The sequence below is a fragment of the Neofelis nebulosa genome, chromosome 4 (genome assembly GCF_028018385.1).
Source record: "Neofelis nebulosa isolate mNeoNeb1 chromosome 4, mNeoNeb1.pri, whole genome shotgun sequence".
Taxonomy (NCBI): Eukaryota; Metazoa; Chordata; class Mammalia; order Carnivora; family Felidae; genus Neofelis; species Neofelis nebulosa.
This window is the reverse complement of record NC_080785.1, coordinates 6065918-6091590: the sequence shown is the minus strand read 5'-3', so window position 1 is coordinate 6091590 and position 25673 is coordinate 6065918. Positions and strand designations below refer to the sequence as shown.

At 59.7% G+C, this 25673-nt stretch overlaps 1 protein-coding gene across 7 annotated transcripts in view; it reads right to left on the bottom strand.

The window, feature by feature from the left end:
• Window positions 1–25268, bottom strand: part of SMARCD3 (SWI/SNF related, matrix associated, actin dependent regulator of chromatin, subfamily d, member 3) — a 30728-nt gene extending 5460 nt beyond the window's left edge. For 2 of the 7 annotated variants that reach the window (XM_058723774.1, XM_058723776.1), the window contains exons 1-2: window positions 3793–4026; window positions 642–853 (exon numbers count right to left, since the gene is read on the bottom strand). In XM_058723774.1, the coding sequence (XP_058579757.1) occupies window positions 642–853; window positions 3793–3870 (290 nt within the window). In that variant the 5' untranslated portion in view covers window positions 3871–4026. Of the gene's footprint in view, window positions 1–641; window positions 854–1156; window positions 1483–3792; window positions 4028–23174; window positions 23316–25171 lie in introns of those variants that run through there. The other 5 variants (XM_058723772.1, XM_058723773.1, XM_058723771.1 and 2 more) reach the window with 5 other exon arrangements.
• Window positions 25269–25673: the final 405 nt, after the last annotated feature.

The following is a 25673-nucleotide window of genomic DNA, read 5'->3' as shown; positions in this document are numbered from 1 at the left end:
CTCTCTTGCCAGACACCAGCAGGGGCTTTTGGGGTGACACCAGCTGGCTCAGACGGGGAAATGGGCTGGCCCCTGGCGATGAAGAGGTAGACCTGGTCCAGACGACGGATCGGGGCAGCCCTTTAGCCTCTGAGGCCCTAAGAATCACCTGAGAGCAGGACTGTGGGAAGACCACCCACCCACAGGACAAATCCCCAGGCTCCACCCCCCTGGCCAGAGAGTCGCATTCACAATATCTGGAGTGGGGCTTTTTAAACAGTCCAGCCGGGGGACTGAGGAAGGTGCCCTGGACAGCCACACTTGGAGGAACACAGTCCCTGAAGCTCAGCCCTCAGTCCTGCCGCCAGCCCCACCCCCACCCCGGAGACAGAAGCATCTCCCAGAACCTGGGGACGAGGGGTGGAGAGAGGGACCGAGCAGGTGACACGGCGGAGGGCGCGACGGCCGCGGCCTCCGCGCCTGCGGTGGGCACACAAAGGAACCAGACCAGTGCCCCCTCAGCCCACCTCCCCAGAGGGCATCCCACCGAGGACGGCCCGTCCCTCGCTGCCCGTTCTTCCTCGCTCCTTCCAGCCTCGCGCCTCACCCACCCCGTCCCTGGGGTCCCGTGGCCCGCCCCCTCCGCGCTGGGCCCCACTCACCTGCGGCTCCGCGCGGGGGCGGTGGGCACCGGCTGGCCCTGGCTCTGGGCCTGGCTCTGGCCGGGCGGGGGCGCTGCTCGCTTGCGGGCGGGCTCCATGCCCGCGGGGGCCAGGCCGGGTCGCACGGCGGGGCTGCCCATGTACGGGGAGCCCGGGGGGCCCATGGGCGCCCCCTGGTGGGGCATCCGGGCTCCAGACGGCATCCCGGGGCGCTGGGGGTGGGGTGGGGACGGAGGTGAAGCAGAAACGGGCGCCCGCCGCTCGGACCAGGGCCCCGGTTCCAGGCGCGGTGAGCCGCGTCTCTCCCACCCCGAGCCCCCCGGCCGGTGACCCTGATGCCGCCAGCGTGAGCGAGGGGTGGGAGGGGCAGGGGCGCCGCCACCGCGCGGCTCGGCGGAGGGGGCTTTGCGTCTCGCTGCAGGAAGCTAACTGAAGCCAGGCAACGGCACCGGGCATCGCCAGCCTCGGATTTGCGGAAGGTGCCGCGAAAATGAATATTAATGGCGCCTCTCAACCTTTTCAGCGGATGTTCACATCCACGCGCTCCTCTGCAAGACAGACTGAGGGGGGTCCTTCCATCCCCACTTGACGGATGAGGCAACCGTGGCTCAAGGAGAAAAGCGACCTAGCCAAGGTCACGCAGCTCCTCCCGGCAAAGGCGGCGCTGAACTGCCGTTTCCCGCGGGGGGCCGGGGCGGCTCGCTCTCCGCAGCCTCGTCTGGGTTCGAGGCCCGGCTCCCTGCTGGGACCTCTGGCCCCCCTTTCCACTCTGCTTCTCGTCCACCCCCTGGGCTGTCCTGCCTCGCACTCGCCCTCCCCATCGAAGCCAGCTCTTCTCTCTGGGCCCCTGCTTTTGGCCCCTCAGCCTCAACCCACACCCCCTTTGGCTGGTTCCAAGCCTCCACACCCAGGGGCTTGGAAGGCTTAGCCCACCCCCACCCCCACCCCCACCCCCCATAATTTGCTCCCAAGGTGAAGGCTGGAGGCCACCGGAGGCAGTGAGGTCACACCCTGCCAGGATTCTAGGAGAGGACAGGAGGCAGCTGGGCTGGAGGTGGGCTGCCCAGAGGGCTTGGATAGCTCAAAGGCACTGGCATTTCCTCTTACACCCATCTCCCCCTTCCTGTCCGCCTGAGATGTTTCCATCCTATAGAACACCTCTGCTTCTCCCCCTTCCCCAGTGAGGTAGGAAGGGGTCAGGGCTCCAAGGAAGCCACGGAGAGCCAAGATGAGGCAGGTGTATTCCCCTGCCACCTCAGATGGGATGTAGATGAGATCCAAGTTCATTAAGTGAAGTGTTTTACAGACTTTTTAAATCCCACTTGTCCCGATTCCAGAAGAGGGATTGGGGAAGGCCAGAGGGGCTGTCAAATGGCGGGTGGGCATGATGGGGACCAAGCGAGCAGGAAGACGAGGGAACTAGGGATGCGGCCCCTGTGCCCGTGCCCGTGCCCGTTACCATTTACTTGCCACGCACTTTGCCCCCTGGCGTGCAGATGTCCCCCCCTCCCCCCGCCTCCAGGCACAAGGAGGAGCCCTAGGCCCCAGCTGGGTGAATTCCTTCTAACTGCCAACTCTCCCTTCTGTCCCTCTTGCCCTGCGCCGTGCCCTCTCCGTGTCTAACCCTAACGCCCGGCCAGCCAGCTGTCCCTGTCCGTCTCTCCCACAGTGCAAACTGCCTGTCCATGTGTCTGCCTCCCCCACCCCACCTGACCCTGTCACTCATATCTCCAGAGTGGGTGGCCCAGAATGGAGCCTAGGCCCAGCCCCACCAGCATAGATGGACTACAGGGAGTGGAGCAGAGGGACTCACAGCCACCCAAGAACTGAAGCTCTAAGTTGGCCAAATAAAAAAATCCACATGTATATCCCCTCTCTCTCCTGGATGGGCCTGTTTTAAAGGGACTCCCCCAAGCAGCAAAACTGGACTGGCACTCAGCTGAGAGACACAGGCCCCCCTGGGAAGTTGCCCCAGGGATCTCTGGGACTGGAGGACAGGCGGCCCCAGCGAAACCCCCTTCACCCAATCAGCTGCTCTCCCATTCTTCAAGGCCAGCGATACTTGCTGATCTGCTGAAGAGGCCCTGAGAGGGAAACTTCCAGAGCCCCCAGAGGGCTGCACTAGCTACCAGGGCCACCCAACAAAGGGCCAAGACCCTAGGGACTCTGGCCTTCCTCACTGAGAATGTGCCTTCTTTCGGGTCACAACCAAATTTGGCCATAGGCAACCTGACTGACTCCTCTGTACCCAACTCCAACCCAACCCCGGTAGCCATCCCAAGTCTTACAGCCCCTACCTCTCCCATTCCACCGCCCTCCACATGGCTCCCAACCTGGCTCCTGCTGCCTCAGCCTGAGGTCCCATCCCTCAGGTCACCCTGGGCTTCCTCAGGTTCCCTGTGTGCCTTCCAAGTCGGCTGGTGGCAGGACCGTGCTGGCCCGCCCCTTTGGTCTCTAGGCCTCACATCCTTGACACCAGCCCTTCCTTCACACCTTTGAGGCATTAAGGACATGAGCTTCTGGTGGCTGAGTCTGCCAAGGGGGTCCTCAGACCCCTTAACTTGGGGTCTGTCCCTAGAGAGGGTCTCTCTCTGACCCCCGTGGGCAGAGGCCAACCAGCAAAGCCCCAGAGCCCTCCTGCCAGGATGCAGAGGTTGTTCAGCTAGAGAGCTTCCCGCTCACGGTGCCTCCAGGGTCACCTGCTCCTTGCTCTCAGAGACACAGAGAGACACTGTCCCAACGGATGGGCAGACAACCCAGCCTACCCGATGCCATGTCCCCCACCCCCACCCGGGGGGGGGGCAGGGGAACACCTGGGCCCACCAGGCAGAGAACCGAAGACAACACGTCTGGTACGGAGGGGACCCCCCCACTTGGGGGGGGGACAGTCCCCAAGTCCCACCCCCAGCCCCTGACAAGGACCCATGCAAACGCCTCCAGTCCCCGCCCGGGCACCCATCCCCGGCCCGCCGCCTGACGACGTGTTCGAGTGCCAGGGCGCCGGCACAGTCCCGGGGCTGGGCCGCGGGGCCGCGGCGCCCCTGCCGGAGGGGTGGGAGAGCGGGAGCCCCCTCCCGGCCCCTCCCGATCATCCCTCCATTCAGCCCGAGCCAGCTCGCTCACCCTCCCCCGCTAACTTTCCCCCACTCACCACCCCATGGACCAGAAACTCAAAAAGTTTGCTTTTCGTGGCTTTGCGCGCCCCTCCGGCAACTTCGTCCGCGGCCATCGGGGTGGGCTCAGCGGCTCCTCTCACTCTCTCTCTCTCTTCCTCTTTCTTTCCCTTTTCTGCCTTTTTTTTTCCTCCAACTCTCCCCTCTGAGTCCTGCTGGGCTCTCTCACACTTCTACTCGAGCGGAGTGGGGAGGGGGCCCCTTCAGGGCTGCCCTGACGGCCCACGGCCCACGCCGCCGCCGCCCGCCCGCCGCCGCCGCCGCCGCCGCCGCCGCGGCTGCCGCATTCCTGCACTGATAAGACAGAAATAGTCCGGCGGCCCGGGGTCTGCCTGTTGACTCGGCGGGGACAGAAACGCCTGCCTTTCCAACCCTCGCTGTCCAAACAGCGCAGATAAGCGGCGAGGCACGCCGGCAAGCCCGGCTCGCGGGCGCTGGGCAGCGGCACTGCAGCCCGAGGCCGCCCGAGGGCCCGCGGGGAGGCGGCGCGGGGAGGGGACGCGAGGGGAGGTGGCGGGGGGCTCGCCGGCCACCCGGGCTCTCGCCACAAATAGTTTCTCGGTTAGGGAATTCGCCGGCACGGCCAGGCAGGGAACAGTCAGTTCCAACTTTCCCCCAAGTGGCTCCTGCTGCATTTCTGAGGCCCTTTCCCCAGAGACCTGGCAGGCCAAGTAGGGAAACATTTCGCTGGAAGGAATCCGGGGGTGGGGGGTGGGGGGGGGGGGAGAGACCGGAGCCCGGAGGAGGCCTTCCTCCTGCACCAGGCCGTCAGTGGTGGGTGTGCCCGGGGAGGCGGTGTCCCCTCGCGTCCACAGATGTGTGCGCCCTTGTCTCGCCCGCTGTGTGTGTGTGTGTCTGCACCCTTGTGTGGGCACGGCTCGGTGGCTGTGGGTGTGATTGTTTACGTGCGTGCACAGACAAACGCCTTCTCTGTGTGCCTCCCTCCTCGGGAGCCTCTGGTGCGTGTGCGCGCTTGTGGGTGCGTGTGTGGCAGGACATGGCCTGTGCCTTCCAGCTCCGTGTGAGTCTATTTCTGGGGATGTGAGTCTTTGTTTGTCTCTATGTGAGAAAGCGAGGGCAATGGGGGAAGGATTTCGGAAAAGGGAGGTGGATGGGACTCATGAGACCAGGAAGAGAGAATGAGAGGGGAGGCTAGGAGCTGGGGTGGGTGCTTGGGTGGATGGGCAGAGAGAACGAGGCGAGGTGGGCCTCGTGGCTTTGGAATGGGGCATGAGGTGGGGGTAGGGGACCCAGAGGCGCTGGGGCTACTGGGTATGGCAGGGCCAGCCTCCAGGCCCCAAAGAAAGCCCGGGGAGTGTGGGATTCTGAGGGAGCCCTAGAAGAGGCAGTGTGGAGGGAGCTGGCAGTCCCTGGGGCGAAGGAGGGACAGGAAACAGGAGGGACAAATCCTGAGCTCACCAGGCTGGGAACCACAGCACCACCCTTGCCCCCAAAGGCCACGCCCCTCTCTCCTCCTTCTGGAGAAAGAGCCCAAGGGCTTTGGGATGACAGTGGGTCAAGTTTATGTGCCTCTAGGGGCTGCACTGCCAGAAGCCAGGTGAGGGCAGGGAAATGCGGGGGGGGGGGGGGGGGGGGGAATTTGTTGGACAACTTATTTGAAGTTACACCCTAAAGGCCCAGAATTACACTCAGGCATCCTCAACCCCTTCAAAATGCCTTCAGAGGTCAGACGAAGAACCAAGGGAGTGTTCTGCCCGGAGAGCCCTTTTGCCTGCAGCCTGATTTCCTAGGACCCTGGTTGTGCTCCTGCCTGTCACTGTCCACTCAGGTGCCCACTGTCAATCTCCTGAAAGGCCAGAGTGGTCCAGGATAACCTTCCTTTACCGCTGGCTTAACAAGGGACCTAGATATCCCTTCCTACCAAATCTCTACCCAGCCTCCCCCATAGACTCACCAGTCTGTCCACTAATGTCCAAAACCCCTCACTCATTCCCATTTCTAAGCCTCTGCTCCCACACTGTTCTTTTGCCCAGAATCCCTCTACTGCTCCTCTGCCTGTCCAGATCACATTCATCCTTTAAAGCTGAGCATGGGCCCCACCTCCTCCAGGAAGCCTTCCCTAGTTCCACTCCTGCGCACCAACCTTTCTCTTCTTTGAATGCCCATTGCCATCGATGCTATGCTGTGAATTGGCACCTGCCTGACCAGCGTCTGAGACGGTAGGTTTGGCTTCCCAAATGTGGTCCCCTGACATCAGGATCCAGTCTTTACGTCCTGCTACCTTCCCCCATGCTGGGACACAGGGGCTCATGATCAAATGCCTGCTAACTCTTGCAACCACCCGAAGCCCAGTGGGCCAGTGAATGGAGCTCACACTCTGCCACCTACCTGAAGGTGTGAGCCTCCATGGGCACCCCCACCCACTGTGGGTGCTTCCCGCATGGGCATGTGAGACCCCAGACCTTAGAGGTTCTGGGGGACTGGGGCAGGCGCAGTCACCTTTAGGCTCTGTGTAAAGCTCAGAGTTCTCAACTCTCAGAGAGGCCTTCTGGGGCAAGAAGATAGCAAAGAGGCTGACAGGCACCCCAGCTCGGGCAGCTAAGTTTGAGGGGGATATGAAGGACAGAGGGAATGCCCAGCATTGGGGAGGGGACTGGTCTTGGTGGTGGGGGAGACTGCAGGAGGTGGTCAGACCAAGGGCCCTGGTGGCACCCAAGAAGTGGTGAGTGTCACCCAAGTCCAAAGATGACTCCCTCCTGAGCCACCCCAGCACCAGCCCCGGCTCCCCCAGCCGCTTCGCTGGGAGACACCCTTATGCCAGCACAGACAGCAGATACATAATGCATACAGGCCCCTTGGGCACACACATGAGTGCAAACGCTGGAGGGACAAGGAACCACACGGATTTGCACGCACAGGCACATCTTGACCTCCTCCCAGCCCACTCACAAGATGTGATTGCCCAGGCGCGGGCCAGCGGGCACGTTGGCCTACTGCTTTTACGGAGGCGACCCTAGGTGTGCGGACCCGGGGCGGGGAGCCTTCAGACCAGACAGCAGAGGCGCAGGTGTGGGTGCCCGGAGCCCCGACTCGCATCTCACAAAGGCCAGGATCCCCAGCTGCTCAGCCCCAGAAGAGCGCTCAGCAGCGCCACGGCCACGGCCACAGCCTCTGGCCCGGCCCGGGGGAGGTGGAGGCCCCGGGAGAGCCCCGATTCCAGCTGGCAGGGGGCCTTCCTCCCAGCCCAACCCGGCCCCTAGCGCCGGCCCGACCGGCCCAGGCCGTGCTCCGGGCAGACCGTGCGCGTGTCCGGGCAGAGGGCGGCCGCCCTGCGGCGCGGAGCCGGAGTCCCCCCTGCCGTCCCCCCATCTCTCCTTCCCTCCGAAGCACCACCAGCACCAAATGGCAAAGCGCCTCTCCCCGCTCAGGGAGAGATGCGCCGCGGCCGGCGGGACGGGCTCGGCGGCCCCCCTCCACCGCGCCGGAGCGGAGGGCGGCCGGGCGCGGGGGGCACGTCCCGGCCCGCGGCCGCCCGCCCTCGCCCTCGCCCGCCCCGGGCCCGGGCAGCGGCGGGAGCCGGACGGGAGCCGGCCCGGGCATGCGCACTGCGGCCTCCCTCCCGGTGAAGGTCAGCCCAGGGCCTGGCTGCAGGACTCGGTGGCGGCGGGGGAGGCGGAGGAGGGAGGAGGGATGCAGCGGAGAGACTTAACTCCTTCCCTGCGGGAAGATGGGCGGCGAGGCTGAGGCCGGAGCCCGCTGGTCCCACCCTCCCCGCCTTCAGTGGAAGTCCTGTTACGGGGACCCGGCTCTGGGGGGAGGGGGAGGAGGGGCCGGGGAGGGAGGATGGAAGAAGGAGGCTAGGAGGAGAGGAGGGGAGCTGGGAAGGGGAGAGGGAGGAAGGCGAGGGAGGAACAAAGGAAATCAGACTGAAGGGAGAGACCTCTTTCCGCTGCCCCCTTTTCTGTATACCCCCAGCAATATTACCCTTACTGATTGGGGCATGAGCCTGTGTGTGTGTGTGTGTGTGTGTGTGTGTGTGTGTGTGTGTGTGAGAGAGAGAGAGAGAGAGAGAGAGAGAGACAGACAGACAGACAGACAGACGGAAAGTGCCCACCTGGAGCTCTCAGGCTAAGGACCTCTGATCTCTGTGTTCTGGCCCATTGCTAACCAGCTCCCACCTTCTCCTCTGGTCACTAAACCCAGGACATGCAGGGGTCCCAGAGGGGGCTCTGACCCAGCCTACCTGCCTGGCCTCAATCCCGGGCCCCCAAGGAACCCCTGCTAGACCTTGGGGCCAGGCCCAGTCCCCAGAGACGGGTGGAGGGGAGCCTGCACCTTAACCCCCCACCTCTGGTGAGGAACTTCTCCCAGCCAGCAGACCGGACAGGGGCGGACCAGGCCCGGGATGTCTCGTGGCACAATCCTCCTCCTCCAGGCTGCCCCCACTACTCTTCCCAGGCCAGAGCAGCGCTGGGTGCCTCTCCCTTTGTGCGAGAATGTTTCTGTGGCTGGACACCCCCTGCTACTATCAAGGGGGCCCTCTGTCTCTTTGTGTGACTTTGCCTTTCCGTGTCAGTTTCGCAAACACACGCAAGAAAGACAAATATGATAGAAAGAAGCAAAAAACATAACACACACAAAAAAACAAAGATAAACGAGGACACCAAGATAATTGTGTGACCTTGGGCAAGTTGTTCTACCTCCCTGCCCCTCAGCTTTCTCGGGAGTAAAAGGAGGGGCGTAGGCAGATGATTCCTAGGGCCTTCCTGCCCTGAAATCCAAGGATTCTGTAAGACAGAGACAGGAACCAAGGCAGACCAGGCGGGAAGGAGAGGGAGACAGAAACAGAGAGAAATAGGCCCACACCATTTAACCAAAGGTGTTAACCCGAGGTGAGACCTGGTCCTTGTCACTCACACTGCCATTGAGCCTTTACCACTGTGCAGTCAGCCTCCTGGGAGCAGGGCAAGGCCTTGCCCGGGTCCCCAGGGTCCTGCTCAGTTAGCAGGTGTACGAGAAAGGTAAGTGGCATGATTGAGTCCTTCCTCTCTTGTTACGTGGGGGGGTTTCGTCAGTCTAATGGGGTGCTCTGCGGCCCCCTCCCTGACCCCCACCTACACCTCACACACGATAACTGCAAACATCAGCATGTTGAAACTGCCGGCCACAGGAGGGGTGGAGAGATGGGTCACGGGGGCCTGAGCACCCACCAGCCCAGAAGGGAGGCACATTTTGGATCTGTGACAGCTTTGCACTCTCCCCTCACAACCGACCGCCATAAATTGGTCCCTTGGGGCCATCCACGCCCAACAGCTTATAGCACTGTGCAAAAAACAACACAAAAAAACAAACAAACAAACAAACAAAAAAAAAACGAGCCACACTGGCCTGCTCTCCATCTTGGGGAGGATGGGGAGGTATCTATACGGGATCCTGAGGTGTGCTGTAACTCCCCTGCAGCCTAGCGGGTGCCACATGGGGCCAGCTCTGCCTGGTGAGGTGGTAGGGAGGTGCATCCTCACTCCCCAGCCAGCTCCCTCTGGACCAACACTGGCCTGTCTAGTAGATTCAGGGGCAAAAACAAGGGATTCATGTTCTCGGGACTCGCAGGCTGTTAAGACTCCAGGTAGTGGCGAGCCTTTCCTGCCTCCGCCGGCCTCCTGAGCTGCCCATCCCAGCCAGGGCCTGGGAACGCACCCATCCCACTGTGCCCTCTGCCTGGCCGAAGCCATCACTCCTGCCCTGTTCACACCCCCATGGCTCCCAGGCTCCTGCCCTCCTTTTCCTTGACAGACAAGAGCCCCATCCCAGCACCTCTGACTCCTCTCCTCGCTCTCCTGGAACTCAGTGCTTCCTCATGACCCCAGTGTCAGGACAGTCTCCTGGTGGCTTAATGTCCTGCCCCTTACCGCCCCCCCCCCCCCCCGCCAGAGGAGCTTCTGAGGCCTCAGCTACTACTCTGCCCAGGTGGTCAGAGGGATTTCTGCGAACCGCTGCATTTTGCAGTCTAGGATGTCACCTGAGTGAAGAAAACTGAGTAGAATAAAACAAAAACAAAAACAAAAACAAAAACAAAACAAAACTTCATGTCCTTAAAGAATTTTTCAGGGAAATTAAACCAAATGCCACCGTGCATGGACTGTGTAGATAAAACATGCCTAGAAGCCACACGCAGACCTGGTCTCCCAGGTATCTTCAACTCCATTAGGAGTCAAGGGTGGGCCGTGCAGGGGCTGAGGGGGCTGAGAAAGCCATGCCCTCCCCTCCTCACACGACACTCTGTCTCTCCCATGGTCTGCCTTGAGTGCACCTGCCTTCCTGCCATGATGTGTTCTCCCTGCTCGTGTCAGGCACCACAGAAGGCCCCAGACTCCCCTCACCGGTACCCTCAGCTGCATAAGGCTCTGTGTAGCCCCTCTTCTCCCAGTTCCCGACCTGAACCCTTCCACTGCGCGGTCTGTCACAGATAAAACTTTCCAATACACTTGGCCGCTTCTGTGAACATCGCTTTTGCTTTCTTGTAACAGAAGCCCTCCAGGACCCACTCCCCCCCAAACTGCCACTGTGGTGGCAGAATTTTTCCCAGAGCACCCCTACCACTGGCCTCGGGGTGGGTAGGGACCCTCCTTGCCCCTCGCAGCTGCTTCCAGAGCCCTGGCTCTGCATCTGCCCCACGTCTGGTGCCCATTTCTCGAGGGCTCTAGCCCCTGGCTCGCTGTCCCTCCCTGACACTCGGAGACACTCACGGACTCTGTCCTGTTCTTGCTGCTTTCTGGGGATCTTCACGGGGGGTCTTTCCACACCTCTGGTCTCTCGCTCCGTGGCCACCTCTCCTCTGGAAATTCTCCACCCTCCCTCAGCCACCTGCTCCAGGGTCACCTCCTGGGTCTGGTCACTCCAGTGGCCCCTCACCCCCTTATCAGTCCGAAGCAGCTCACTCTGACTGCCACCCTGTCTCCTTCCAGCTCACTCCGCCCAGCTCCCTGATGCCCAAAGCCTGTGACTCCACTGGAACCGCTGGTCCATTTCTCTGACCTGCACCCCTCATCACAATGAGACTGCTACATATGATCCTTTTTTTTTTTAAATGATAAAACACATAACATAAAATTTACCATTTTAACATCCTTTGCACATACATATTCTTGACTCTTTTACTTAAGTGTTTAGTCCAGTTTTGCTAACTCCTCCCCTGTTCCCGGGACCTGAAAGTGGCTGGAGAAAGACACACAGCCACCCTGACCAGGTCCCGCTGTCAGTTCAGGAGCACCAACTTCACCTGGCCTCCTGCTGCCCAGCCGTCCCCCTGTCCCTCGTCCACGCACACCCCTTCCCACTCCGCTTCCTACAAGAGTCTCCACATCTTCTCCCCTCCAACCTCCAGCTCCTCCCCCGCTCCTGCTCCCAGTTGAGGCCCTGGCTTCTCACCTCACGGAGACACGGAAGCTTCTAAAGAACTTTCACCTAGCCACCTCAGGGCATGCTTCCAGTCGGTTAAAGCATCCAACTTTGGCTCAGGGCAGGATCTCATAGTTTGTGAGTTCGAACCCCGCATCAGGCTCTCTGCTGTCAGCGCCCTCCCTCTGCCCCGAACCCGCTCATGCTTTCTCTCTCTCTGTGTCTCAAAAATAAGCACTGGGGCATCTGGGTGGCTCAGTCGGTTGGGTGTCCGACTCTTGGTTTCCGCTTGGGTCATGATGTTGTGGTTTGTGGGTTCGGGCCCCACACTGGGCTCTGCGCTGACCATGCGGAGCCTGCTTGGGATGCTCTCCCTCTCTCTGCCCCTGCCTTGCTCGTGCTGTCTCTGTCTCTCTCTAAATACAGAAAATAATAAATAAATAAATAAATAAATAAATAAATAAATAAGCATTAAAACAATAATAAATTTTAAAAAATTTTAAAACCAGGAGATGGTCTTTGAGGCTGGTCTATGATCAAGGATTTCATAGTCCAAGCTAGACTCAGCCTCTCTCGTGATCCCACACAGGGTACCCTCTTTACTCTTGGGCTTGAATAGCTTGGAGATGGCTGAGAGGCCTCATGAACACTTACCAGGGAGTGGGCAGAAGGGAGGAAAGGGAAGGAGTGGTCTCAGAACCTTCTTGGTGCCCACGCCTCGTTTCCAGGAGGATCCTTTGTAATTAAGGCCAGCTGGTGCCCAGCCCACCCATATAATGAACCCCCTCCGGGTAGCCCCTCAGCCAGCCCTGATGCCCTTGCCCTTGCTCCCAGATCTGGGCTTTGTTTTGGCCATTGCCACCTAGTCTGTCCTGGGACAGGGCTGGGACAGGGAGGCCTTACTGCCCTACCCATTGTCCCCGTTCTTCGGGGGTCCCGTCCTCCCCCAGGCCCTGAACCCACTGCCCTGGGTGGGGTCTCTGCAGGCACCAAAGTGTGATTACTCTGAGCTTAGACCCAAGAACAGGGCTTCTCAGCCTTAGCACCATTGACATTTGGGGCTGGATGATTCTTTATTGTGGGGGCCGTCTCATGTATCATACGATGTCAGTAGCATCCCTGGCCTCTATCCAATAAATTCTAAAAGCACTCCCCCCGCCCCCCTCCAGTGCAACAAACAAAAATATCTCCCAACATCGGCCTTTGTCCCTGGAGGGTGAAGTTGCCCCGGGGTTGAGAAGCCGTGCTCTTGAGCTGGATGGTCTTGGGTTCACACTCAGCTCAGCCACTGGGTGGCCGTAACTTTGTACAGGTTACTCGACCCGTCTGAGCTCCATTTTCCCTGTCTTGAAGACAGGGAGCTCTACGCCTGACTCACTGGTAGATGTGAGGATTCAGACGAGGTCGTGTTACGTGCAGAATTCAGCACGGCGCCTGCCACAGAGGACACACTTAACAAGTAATCGCTGCCATTACTGGATTCCTGATGCTAAGCTGGCCCGAGCCTGCGGGGCTTGGCTGCCTCTGCTCTGCCTTATCTCTGGGTCCTAGCGGTCCTGCTGTCGAACAGCCCCCAGTTGGGAGAGTAGTGAAAACAGGGAGCCCCCACAGCCCCCCAGCTGTGGGACCGTCCCACATACCATGGAGGGTACCTCTGAGGAGTCAGCCAGTCAATTATTCACAGTGGCTAATTCTGGTGGCTCTGGGAGCCCGTGAAGGGTCTGGGTTCCACCCAAACCACCGGAAGCTTCCTTGAGCACAGAAAGTGGCATTAGTCTGCAGGGTGGGTCTTACACGGGAAGCCTGTGTGTGCAGCCCAGAAACTTGGTAAAGGGCTGCAGGAAAGGAGGGCAGGGAAACATCCTGAAGCCACCAGACGGAGCAAAGCACCTGCATTCACACCTAAGAAGAATTCTACTGGAGACCACTGGGCCAGGAGAAGCTGAGGTTTAAGAGCTGCCAAGGGAAGCATCTGGAAGAAAAGCAGGGAGGGCCTCCTCGCACGCCTGTCCCCTTCCTCGTCTGCCGTCCTGCCGCTCACTTGGCGGGCATCTCCTGTGTGACTGTTCAGTGCAAAGGGCGGCTCAGCCACACAATAGACACTAGACGCAGCCTCGGTCCTCGGGACACAAGGAGGACTGGCCCGGGGCTGGAGGGGCTGCCGGCATCCATATGGTGAGAAGCTCACGTCCACCCCTGCACGCAGGACAGCGGCCACTCTGGCAAGGGGTCGGGGGCGTGCAGGAGCAGCACGCCCCACGCCAGAGCCCTGGGCTTCCTTACGGGGAAGAGAGGCATTCAGCTCCCACCAGCTGGCCCTGCAGAGGGGCCGTGGCTCGCAGGTGGCTGGCCTGTGGCAGGGGCGGGGAAGCCAGCAGCAGCAGCCATGCCCGAGGGTGATCCTGGTCCTGGCGGAGGGGGCCGTGGAGCCAGCTGTGGGTTGCGCCAGTGAGTGCCTGCAGTACCTGCGGGGACAAGGGGCTCGAGGCCCCCTTTGGCTCTGCCCGTCCCCACGCGAGGAAAGCTAGAGCCAGGCGAGGAGCTGACGTCCCGGTGGCCACGGGGCCCAATGGATTACACCTTGGCTCCTCCTACGGTGGACACGACCCTGGGTCACCACCCGGATGCTCTGGCTACCTAGAGCTCATCTTCTTTCTCTTCCATGAGACGCAGCTCCAAACTCTGAAGGCAGCCCTCACGGTCCCCTCCCCCCGGGCACAAGTTGAGTTGTGTCTCCCCCAGCAGAACTCATTTGCTGGAGTCCTAATCCCCCCACCTTCAGAATATGTTCTTATTGGGCGATGGGGTCTTTACGGAGGTAATCAAGTTAAAATGGGGTCATTAGGGTGACCCTAATCCAGTATGACTGGTGTCATAAAATAGGGGAAACTGGGACACGGGGACAGATACACACAGAGGGAAGACTGACGCAGGGGAGACAGCCATCTGTAAGCCGAGGAGCGAGGCCCGGGCCAGATCTTCCCTCACGGCCTCAGAAGGACCCGAAACCCTATTGACGCCTGGATCTCAACATCCCGCCTCCAGAAAATACGTTTCCATTGTTTAAGCCGCCCAGCCCGGTACTTTGTTACAGCCTAGGAAACGAATCCACCCCCTAACACTGCTTTCAGTACTCCTGTGTGGGCCCTCCTGTGGCCTGCCTGCCAGTCCCAACTGCCACCGGTCTCTCCCCTTACGTCCCCTGGCTTGGCCGACGCCATGCCAAGCTTGGGGCCTTGCAACGTGGGGCTCGAACCTACAATCCCGAGATCAAGAGCCGCTGGCTCCACCGACGGGACCAGCCAGGTGCCCCCCACCCCCAATTCTCTTCCTACTCTCATTGTGCCAAAGCACGTCTCCCATTCCCTGCTGGTAAAACTGCCTATTTGGACTCAAGAACAGATACTTATATTTATTCCGTCTTATAAGAATTAGCCCATTATTCTAGCTCGTGATCTTTCGAATCCCTGTTCTGTTATCCGCTGTATCTGTCATCCTGTCCAGCTGTGTGTCATTCACAAATCCCTGAACATGACCTTCCCTCTTCACCTGGGTCTGTGCTGACTATTCAGGAAAAGGACAGGCACCAGGACAAAGCCCTCTCTCCAGACAGCCTACAACCTCTGAGGCTAGTCTTCAATTGGCAGCAAAGGGGCTCAATCATAGTAACATCCAGTGACGTGCCACAGTGTCACGTTGCTGGTTTAAAATCGGCCGCGGTAGGAGTATTTATGCCATGGAAATTGGCAAATAGTACAAATCAGATTTCAGCTCCCCCTTCCCACCCTGTCAGGAGCCGGCTGTTAAATATTTACCAGCACACTACTGCGTCCAGCCCACGTCTATGTGTCACGCTCCAGATATTGGGAGAGACTTTGTCAAACCCCTTCAAATGAACACGTACATCTTTACGGAGCTCCATAGCCTACAAAATAGTTCGGTATGCGTTATTTAATTTGGTTCTTTCCACATCCCAGGGAGTTAAAGGGCTGGATATTACTATACCCATTTTATTTTTTATTTTTTTTAATGTTTATTTTCGAGAGAGAGAGAGAGAGAGAGAGAGAAACAGAGTGCAAGGTGGGGAGGGGCAGAGAGAGAGAGGGAGACACAGAATCCGAAGCAGGCTCCAGGCTCGGAGCTGTCAGCACAGAGCCCAATGCGGGGCTCGAACTCACGAACCCTGAGATCATGACCTGAGCCGAAATCGGACGCTTAACCAACTGAGCCACTACTATACCCATTTTATTTTTTTTTTTTTTATTTATTTTTTTTTTTTTTAAATTTTTTTTTTTTTTTCAACGTTTATTTTATTTTTTTGGGACAGAGAGAGACAGAGCATGAACGGGGGAGGGACAGAGAGAGAGGGAGACACAGAATCGGAAACAGGCTCCAGGCTCTGAGCCATCAGCCCAGAGCCTGACGCGGGGCTCGAACTCACAGACCGTGAGATCGTGACCTGGCTGAAGTCGGACGCTTAACCGACTGCGCCACCCAGGCGCCCCTATACCCATTTTAAAGATGAGGAACACAAGGTTAATGACTGATTCAGAGCCAGACAGAGAACTAGTCAAAGGTGGGCTCAAACCCGCCATGTCCTGATCTCAAGGTCGTGTTCTTTTCGGCTCACCAAATGCCCCCCACCCCCACCCCAGCCGCCACCGTTGGTTGTCAAAGTTGCCCTGAATGCCCTCACCAGCCACTGCTCTGGGCTTAAAACACAGACAAACTGTGAGGGGGATTCTACCCGTGGTCCTTCCCGTTCACAACACGTCATTGGGATCCCTGTTTCTACCTGGGGGAGAACCCTCAAGTTTTCAACAAACGTCTTTGCATTTTGCTTAAAATTCATCGTTGACAAGAGGTTGTCTAAAGTGACTGCAGCTCAATGCAGTGTCTCTCAGGGTGGGACCCTCGATGGAGTTCTCAGGGCTGGAAAGCTGACTCAGGGCTCTGGGCCAGAGGGCTAGAAGAGGTACCAGGTGGGTGGTGACCGCAGGAGGGGAGCCCAGGGAGGAAGTTGAAGAGTGGGCAGGCAGACAGGTGTCTTCAACACTTTTTAAGGGGCGCCTGCGTGGCTCAGTCAGTTAAGTGTCTGACTTTGACTCAGGTCATGATCTCACGGTTTCTGGGTTCGAGCCCCGCATCGGGCTCTGTTCTGACAGCTCACAGCCCGGGGCCTGTTTTGGATTGTGTCTCTCTCTCTCTCTCTCTCTCTCTCTCTCTCTGCCCCTCCTCTGCTCACGCTCTGTCTCTCAAAAATAAATAAATATTGGGGCGCCTGGGTGGCGCAGTCAGTTAAGCGTCCGACTTCAGCCAGGTCACGATCTCGCGGTCCGTGAGTTCGAGCCCCGCGTCAGGCTCTGGGCTGATGGCTCAGAGCCTGGAGCCTGTTTCCGATTCTGTGTCTCCCTCTCTTTCTGCCCCTCCCCCGTTCATGCTCTGTCTCTCTCTGTCCCAAAAATAAATAAAAAAACGTTGAAAAAAAATTAAAAAAAAATAAACATTAAAAAAAATTTTAAAAACGCTCTTTAAAATCTTAAAAATTGAGAGATTTCACACCAACAGCCAGATTTCCAAAATCTCTCAAAAAACTGGAAATCTGGCAACACAAGCCCACTGATGCACCGATTGTTTCTGATTGGAAACAGAGAATGCTAACAGGCGCTGTCCCTTTTTGAAGAGGCAGGGTTTCTCCAATTCACCAAGCCCCCCCCCCCAATTTTAGGGGTTGCAAACTCTAAACGCCCAGGGGCCCAGCAATTAATGTAAATGAGGGGCGGGAGCTTTGTGCACCAGGACAACTAGCCTTGACCTTGGGCCTCAGTGCTGGGCCTATAGAAAGGGCTGGCTGCTTTGCCTCCTTCAGGGTCACTGTGGTTTGGGTCACGCCACACCTCGCTGTTCCTCCCCCATGGGACGCTGCCAGGCGGACCCCAACTGGGACTCTTGCACCAACACGATGAAACTGTGTTTCAGTTTCTCACACTCTTGTGAGGACCGATCAGCTGAACCACGAAAAATCCTCCACAGTTCCTAAAACTTGCAAGAGGCTCTCAGTCGACACCGGTTGCAAGTATTCTGTGCTCGTGTGCTTGGCTCTCCTCTGTCCTGTGGGAGCTGCTCTGGGGTCTCAGGCGACAGAAGTGGGGGGCGGGGCTGTTGGGGGGGGTGCGGCGGGGGAGTCTGGACTGGTGGGGCTGTGGTCCACCCAAAGGGCATTTTTAAAAACGTTCATCTATTTTGAGAGAGAAAGAGCGGGGAGAGGGGCAGAGAGAGAGGGAGGGAGAGAATCCCAAGCAGGCTCTGTGCTGTCAGTGCAGAGCCCGATGGGGGGCTCAAACCCATGAACCAGGAAGAGTCAGTCACTGAAACAACTGAGCCACCCAGGCACCTCCCCACAATGGGCATTTTTCGAAAGGGTATCTAAGATGGTTTTTTCTCAAAGGAAGGGGTGAGAGTAACATAGGGGTGGGGTGGCAGAGTAGGGGCTCAGAGAGGAAACTGAGGCAAGAGAAGGCAAAAGCAAAATAATGCTTCCTGCTGGGTGGGGTGTGGGATCTGGAGACCGAGCTGGAGCTCCGCTTCCCCTCTCCCTACGCTGCCCTCCCCCTGCGGGGGGTGGAGGGGCCCTCCTCCAAGCCCACCCCCTTGGGCCCCTACTGTGACTTCAGCTGCTGACCCGGGAGGAAATCAGAAATCTGCTCACAGCTCGGGAGAGTCAGAGGACCACAGCGCTCTCTCCTCCACCTGCCGGCTCACTTTTTTAAATTTCCAGCTCAAAACTTTCGTAAAGGTAAAGAAGGCAGGCTTCTCAAATACGCAGACGGCATCAGGCTGGATGGAGGGCTGCTGGCTGGGAAGCCGGGCTAAGGCTAACCAGAGAACTCTGCGTCTGAGTTCAAGATACAGGAGCAGGGAGAACGGGGTTCTCAGCGGACAGGAGGAAAGGCCCAGGGGCTTCTCACTGGCTCCAGGCCTTTCTGAACCAACAGTGTAACAGCAGCGAGAATGGCCAGCTGGGCCTGGAACCAAGGGAGACATGGTCACAGGGTCTACAGAGGACACATAGACGTGCTGGTGGGGAGGGCAGCACTGAGCATCACATTTTAACCCAGAGGGTGACAAGGGGCTCTCTGGCATTCACGGCGTTCTGGATCTTGACCCGAGTGCTCAGTACTTAGCATCCCACCGAATCTCTATAGAAGGGGAGTCAGGTCCTACCTTACAGAGGAGACACTGAGGCTCGGAGAACTAAGTGCCTCTGCCCACATCAGCCCAGCTGGCAAGGGGCAGAGCCCAGCCCCCAAGTCTGGGACGTTTGAAGAAGCCAGACCTGAATGTTCCTGACAGCAGACCCAGGGAGTGTGGACAACTGCCTCCAAAAGTCACGGAGGCAGAAAGGGGTTTATTCTCTGTAACTCCAAAGGGGAAGGCCAGGTTCACAGGCAGGAAGATTCTCCTCACTTTAAGAACCACTAAAGATGGGGGGGTGTCTGCGAGCATGGCGAGCAGGTCCTTTCGGAGACGGACTGCCCAGCTGTGGGCCAAGAGCGGCTCAGGTGTCGGCAGCTCAGGGTGGGGAGGCTAGAAAGGCCCACCCTTGCGTTGTGGGGGTGCAGAGAGGGCAGGGCTAACGGTACAAAGGGGTCTCAGGGTCATGTCAAGATCAGCGGGTCAGAGCCGCCTCCCCGCCACGTCCCCACCTCATTCATTCACACAGTGTTTTTCTGCGTTGTGCTGAACAAGACAGATGCAGGCTGTGCCTTGAAGGAGCACTACCAGGGATCATTTAAATTTGGGGTACACGCTAGAAGATGTAAGGAGGTGGGACTTGATGCCTAATTGGGGGAAGGGGGTTGAAAGTCTCCCTGGAAGAAGTGGCATTCCAGTGGAGACTTGCAGGATGGACAGAACCAGGCAGGTGAAGGGAGCTGGAAGGGTGTTGCAGGCAAAGAGAACAGCATGTGCGAAGGCCCTGAGTGCCAGCAGGTGCCGGAAGCCCATGAAGACAGAAGACAGAAGAGATCAGGTCCGCGCTGCAGGAAGCTCTGGCCACCTTGGTGGGTTGGGGCTGGGAGGAGGGGCCCAGACTGAGCGGGGGGGGGGGGGGGGGGGGGGGGGGCGGGCGCTACTGAGGCGTCTATCTCCGTGGTTCGGGCAGAAGACAGCAGCGGCTCCACTAGGGTGGCGACATGAGAAATGGGTGGGCAGAACTGAGATGTGTCTAGGACATAAAATAAAATAAAATAAATAAAATAAAGTAAAATAAAATAAAATAAAATAAAATGAGGTGATCGCTCCAACAGAGAGAGAAGGAAGGGGGAGGGTCAAATGTCACTCCCAGGTGAGGGCTCCAGCAATATGGCCGGCCCCACCCCCACTGTGGAGGGGACCCTGTGTTCTTGTCTTCTTGTGTTCACCAGGAAACTTCTACTCTGTTCTCCTGGAGAGAAGACTCTGGAACAATCTTACCCCTTCTCCCAGGCCTCTTCTCCTTGGGAGGGGCTCCCTGCCTGATGAGGTGGGGGCCTGACATCTACTGGACAAGCTCCTCTCCTGGATCGGGGGTGGTGACAACAGGGCCGTCCCCTGCAGCCTGTCCTTCCCTTGTGGGTGCATTCGCTGGCCCGAGGGAGCCCGTCTGCACCTTCCTATGCCCTAGGTAAGCAAACCCAAGTTAGGGCGTAGGGTCCGCCCGCTACATCCAGGCAGGCCTCAGGTTCAAGCTTCCTTCTCTAGCCCGCAACAGACACGCGTGCCTACTTCTCGGTGGGTTCGCGACCTAGGGCGTAAGGTGTGTGGCTGGTCTCACCCTGTACCCAAACTCACCTGCTGGGCATATGTGCGGACGGAGGTCTCTGTTTTCCTGCAAGGATACTACGCTTCCCCCAAGAACGTGACTGGACTTAATTCCCGATTTTAAACAGACCTCCCCGCTGCTGGATGCTTCTCAGAAATGTTGTGACCATTAGCGTGTAACCTGAAGGTGTGCAGTGCACTTCTCCGGGTGTGCTAGCTTCGGGTTGGGATGGAGCACGATCAGCGATGTTTACATGGCGGCCCGCTATTGTGTCGCTCTTTGCCTGGGCCCCGGGGAAACCTGCGGTATTGCTGAGGACATCGCTTAGCTCTGGTCACCCAGTGTCCCCCTCGTGCCATCACACAGGAGAGACTTCCTGGGGTCTCACGGCCCCAAATCACAGTGTCTCTGAGCTGGTGGCGTTTGGTTCTCTGGGCAGCGTGAATGACACCCGTGCTCCTGTTTTCCCACCGCGGAAGGGGCCTCAGGGCCTCACGGCTTGTGTCTCGCCCGCTAACCTTATCTGCGGCTGCAGCACATTTTCCCGCCCCTCGCGTCCCCACGTCCTGCCTTCCTCACCACGCATGTCTTTGCAAACTGCCTCCAACCCTTTCTGGGGTGGGGTGGAACACAGGCCCACCTTCTGGCGTCCTCCTGTCCCCGCCTTTCTCCCCTCCCCACAGCATGCTGCTCCTCACTCCGGGCCCCAGAACGTTCTTCAGTCTGGAAAGAAGGCTGACACGGGAGATGATCCAAGTGTGCAAATTCCGGGAAAGGCATGAGCGGGGACACATGCTCGTAAGACACGTTCTCGGATCTCCCGGACGTAAGTTTAGGTAACAAAGAAATGGGTTTCACAGCTTGGGAAGCAAACGAAGGAGTGGGCCTGGCTGAGGTGGGCAACTGTTCTCCCACGGGGTCCTCATCCGCGACCGGGGGTCTGCACACCCCTCACCCGCACGGGGACACCAGGGACACGGCCGTGGCCCCCACCAGGCATCCCTCAGCTGCGCGCCCACCAGATGCGGTGATCTGAGAGGCCTCCGAATCCTGCCAAACCCGAGGGCCATTCACTCATCCTGGGTGTCTGTAACCCAGCCTTCTCTTGTGACACCTCCTCCCGGGACACCCCCTCCCGGTGACACCTCCAGCTCATTACCTCCGCCACTTAACGCTCGCTAATAACGAGCTCTCGCCTGCAATCACGCTGCCAGCGCTCGGGGCAAAGACAGCCTCCAGCTGCTTGCACGCCTGGGCTCGTGCCGACCGTGCTGTCTAGACGGTAGCACGGGGCCTGTCAGCATCCAAATGACAGCACGTGCCCAAGCCGCCAAGCGTCAAAGCCGGCTCCTTGTCTGGGACAGCACATGCTGAATGTGACTCTAAAACAAAACGCCAGAAACTTCCCACAGCACCTCCCTCCTTACCCCCTTTGTCACCTAGACAGGTTGGGACTCCCGAGTCCCTAGGAATCTCAGGGTGGACCCTCAATTCTCCTTGTGACCGGGCTGCTCCAGGACCACGTGTTGCTAGGATGTACCCAGAGCACTCAGCCTCCCACCCTCCCCCCCCACCAGCTTCTCAGGCCTCCCCTCTTCAACGGCCCATCCTTCAGGGTGATCACCTCCTTCAGGCTGGGTCTAGAACAACCCAGCTCTCTCTGTTGGAGAGCCCCGTTAGGGCTTAGCTCAGCGTACCCCAGACCAGCCATGATGTACAAGGACTCACCACGCGGGGACCTGGCTGTGGTGTACCTCCCGGGGACCCCAGCTGCCCCCCCCCATCAGCCCCATCTACTAGGCAGGCCTCCACCCTCAGACAGCCTCAGACAACTTTAGAGTTGCCCCGAAACCGCACCAGGGTTCACCTTTTCTTTAGGATTCTGCATGAAAAAGCCAAGCCCTGCTAGCTGGGGGAACAGGCCCACGCTTAACACAAGGCAGTGGTTAGGTTGTGGGGCAGGGGGCAGGACCTTTGTTTGGGGGCTTGACTTTCCTGCACAGCATTGCATTTGTTTCCACAGTGACCAGCACTGGGTGACAGCACCAGGCTCCCCCGGCAGCCGGTGACGGCACCGTTCTGGGCCTGCGGCAAAGGGGGGGAAGGGGGGAGGGGAACGGGCTGCCCTGACCTTCAGAACAGCCCAGGCAGGAGAGTAAGTTCGTCCGCTGCTTCTGAGGAAGGAGGAGCTGAGGAAGGCACCCTCATTACACCCACCCCCCAGGATCTCTGAAAGCCCACTTCAAATTGTTCCTTTCAAGGCCTTCCCCCTCCTCACGGGCCTGAGGCCTGAGCTGTCTGCTGGGCACTTCCCTCGGGACCCCCTAAGTCCATTCCTCCTGCCGGATTATGGTTCCTGAGGGCCGGGGGACTAAGTCCCTAACACTCCCAGGGCCCCACGGTGCCCAGGCTGTCACAGGGGACTCCCACTGGTGAGGTGGCCAGAATGGCGGGTGGGGGCTGGGCGGGAAGGACTCAGACCAGAACCGCAGGCCTCCCGGACCAGGAGCCAGGCCAGCCTCCTCGCGCTCTGCCAAGAGGAGGCTCAAGAAGGTCCAACTCACGCGCAAGGGGCCTGGAGTCCCTGTGCGCTTGAGGCCCGCCTACTGAGGCCACGCCACAGGCTGCCGCAGCCACCCCCTCCCGCCAGGAACAAACCCCCGCTGGGGTTCTGGAAGCCGTGTAGAGGGTGGCCACCGCATGTCCGGAATTCGTTTTCTATAGCCCCGGCGTGTCGGGCAGAAGCAGGCCCCTCCCAGCTAGCAGAGAGCGTGTGTGCACATGGTGTGCATGTGCGTGCACGAGCACACACACGGCTGAGCACAGAGGAGGTGGGGCAGCGTGCCTGTGGGTGAGGAGGAAGTGAAAGAAACCAGAGCCCCAGACCACTTTCACCTGAACCAAAAGCTGGTTTCAGGCTCACTGGTTCCTGGCTCAGACTGGCTTTGAAAGGCAGGAGCGGGGAGTCAGGAAGTGAGGGCTCTCAGAAGAGGCGGCGGAAGGGTGGAAGGAGATGTCACCAGGGTCTGGGGAGTGGCCGCAGCAGTGGGAGGGGGTGACAAGAAGCACTGTCACGGGTCTGGCTCGGGGCCAAAGTGCCAAGAGGCGGCCTCGGGGTAAGACTGGAGGCCAAGAGCCAACACCTCTCAGGGGGGTCCCAGGGCTCCTGCTCCTGGGTTTGGAGGGGGCAACGCCTACCTGTACCACGGCGGGTGGGTGCTGAAGGCCTGGAGTCATAGGTGGCGGGGTCCTGCAGCGGGGGAGTCATCCAGTGCCCCCTCGGTGCCCGGGCCCAGAGCCCACTGCACCTGCAGCACCAAGGGCCATTGTGAGGAGAATCTGAAAGGAGAGGGCAGTGGGAGGGGTGGCCCAGACCCTGAGCCCCAAAGGCAGAGTCCAAATGGACCTCTGAGGGCTGATGAGGGAGTCTGAGGGGGCCAGCTGGGTGGAGCACAGTCTGTGACAAGGAGGTCTGAGAAAGAGAACAGGAGGTGTGCAGAAAGGGACCAGGACGGAGGTGACAGGCAAGTGGGAGCAGTGTGAGAGCAAGAAGCAGTTGGCAGAGACCAGGTTTTGCAGGACTGAGCTAGGACAGAGCAGAGCAGAGAACCCAGGCAAGACCCAGGCCCGGCAGGGGAGGCCAGTTTGGGGGACAACAGGGTGGCCACAGGCAGCGAACGGGAAGTGGGGGAGCCAGGCATCGGAGGCATAGGGCACGACCCGGAGGCCCGGATGGGACCTGGATGGCTTCTGGAGCCCAGGGACATCTGAGGGAGTCCGAGGGTGGTGGGCAGGTAGAGAAGGCCTGTTCGTGACCTGCCCGCTCTGCTCATGCCGGCCTCTCCCCGGGTGCACAGCTTTCCTGGTCCCACCCTCCTGCACAAGCAGGAAGGCCACAGGCTGGCATCGGAACCCACTTTGTGAACTGGAGTCCTTGAGCAGGGGGGGTGTGGGGAACGAGGAAAAGGCAGTGCTATAGGTATGGGGTCGGGGGGCTTGAGAGCGGTTCAGGGTCACACGTAGGTGGTGTTGGCCAGGAGGCGACTCTGACAAGTGTGAGGCGGCAGGACAAGTCATGAGAGGAGGAAGATGCCCCTGGGAGAGAGGTTACCGGCTCAGGGCTGGGGGGAGGTGCCTTACAGGAAGGCTGAAGACAGAGGGACAGCCTGGGTGGGAGAGGGGTGTCCAGGCGGGATCCAAGTGGAGACAGGGGAGGTGCCAGGCAGGGGAAGGAGGGGAGGTGCCAGGCAGAGGGGAAGGAGGGAAGATGCCAGGCAGGGGGGAAGAGGGGAGGTACCAGGCAGGGGAGAGGTGGGGAGGTGCCAGGCAGGGGAGAGGTGGGGAGGTGCCAGGCAGAGGGGAAGGAGGGAAGGTGCCAGGCAGGGGAGTGGGTAGGAGGGAGAGGGTGCCAGGCAGGAGCAGGATGGCAACATGCTCGGCAGGGAGGAGGTGACAGGCGAGGGGGAGGAGTAGGTGCCAGACATGAGGGAGGAGAGGAAGGTACCAGGCAGGAGAGTGCCAGGCAAAGAGAAGGAGGGGGCATGCAGGTGGAGGGAGGATGGGAAGGAACCAGGTACAGAAGGAGGGAAAGATGCCAGGCGGGGCGGGGGGGGGGGGGGAGTATTAGAGAGGAGGTAAGATGGGAGCCATGGGAGAGGTGCAAGGAAGGGGGGAGGAGGAAGAGACAGATACCCGACTCGGGGTGGGGGAGGTGCCAGGCAGGGGGAGGAAGAGAGTCAGGGGTGGGGGGAGAGATCAGGAAAGGAGGAGGGGATGACGATGCCAGGCAGGGAGGGGGAGTGCCAGGTAAGGGGAAGGCGCCAGGTAAGGGGAAGGTGCCAGGCAGGGATAAGAAGGAAGATGCCAGGCAGGGGGGGAGACCAGAGAGATGCCAGGCAGGGAGGAGAATGGGGAGAGGCCGGGGGGGGTGGGGGTGGAGGGGGCTGTCAGACAGGGGGAGACGCCAGACAGGGGGGAGGAGGATGCCAGGCAGGGAGGAGGAGGGATGCCAGGCAGGCGGGAGCAGAGGAGATACCAGGCAGGGGGGAGGAGGGATGCCAGGCAGGGGGGAGGAGGGGTGATGCCAACAGAGGCAGGACGGGTGCTGCCAGGCAGGGAAGGCGGGGGCGCCGGCGCAGCGCGGCCGGGCGGCGTCTCCGCAAGGGCCTGGGGGCCGCGCGGCGCGGGTCGCTCACCTGCTCCCCCGGGACCCCGGCCCGGAGCACAGCCGCCCGCTCCCCGCTCGGCGCTCGGCTCGGCCCGGCGCCTGCGCCGCTGCAGCCCGGAGCGGGGGAGGCGCAGGGAGCGTCTGCAAAGAGCGAGGAGCTTAATAATGAGTTAGGGATCAGAGCAGGCAGCGTCGCCCCATCCAGGCGAACGTGCGATCGCCACGCTCGCGCTCCGGCCAAGTTCATTGTGATTCTCAGCCTGTGCACAGAGCAGCCTTAGGTCTGTAGATGCACCTACGCGCCCGCGGATTGACACAGACGGTCAGCAGCCTTAGTGACGGCAGACATTACCTGCTCTGGGTCATACAGGCTCACAGACACATTTGCACACACACAAACACCTCCCTGGAAGGGGGAGGTGGGGGCGCGGCGAGCGGGGAGTGGTGGTTCGGTTCCACTCAAGGTTCAGGGCCGGACACTGACTGATGACACCTCCGCCTACCTTTATGCACAAGTCCTCGCCCCACAT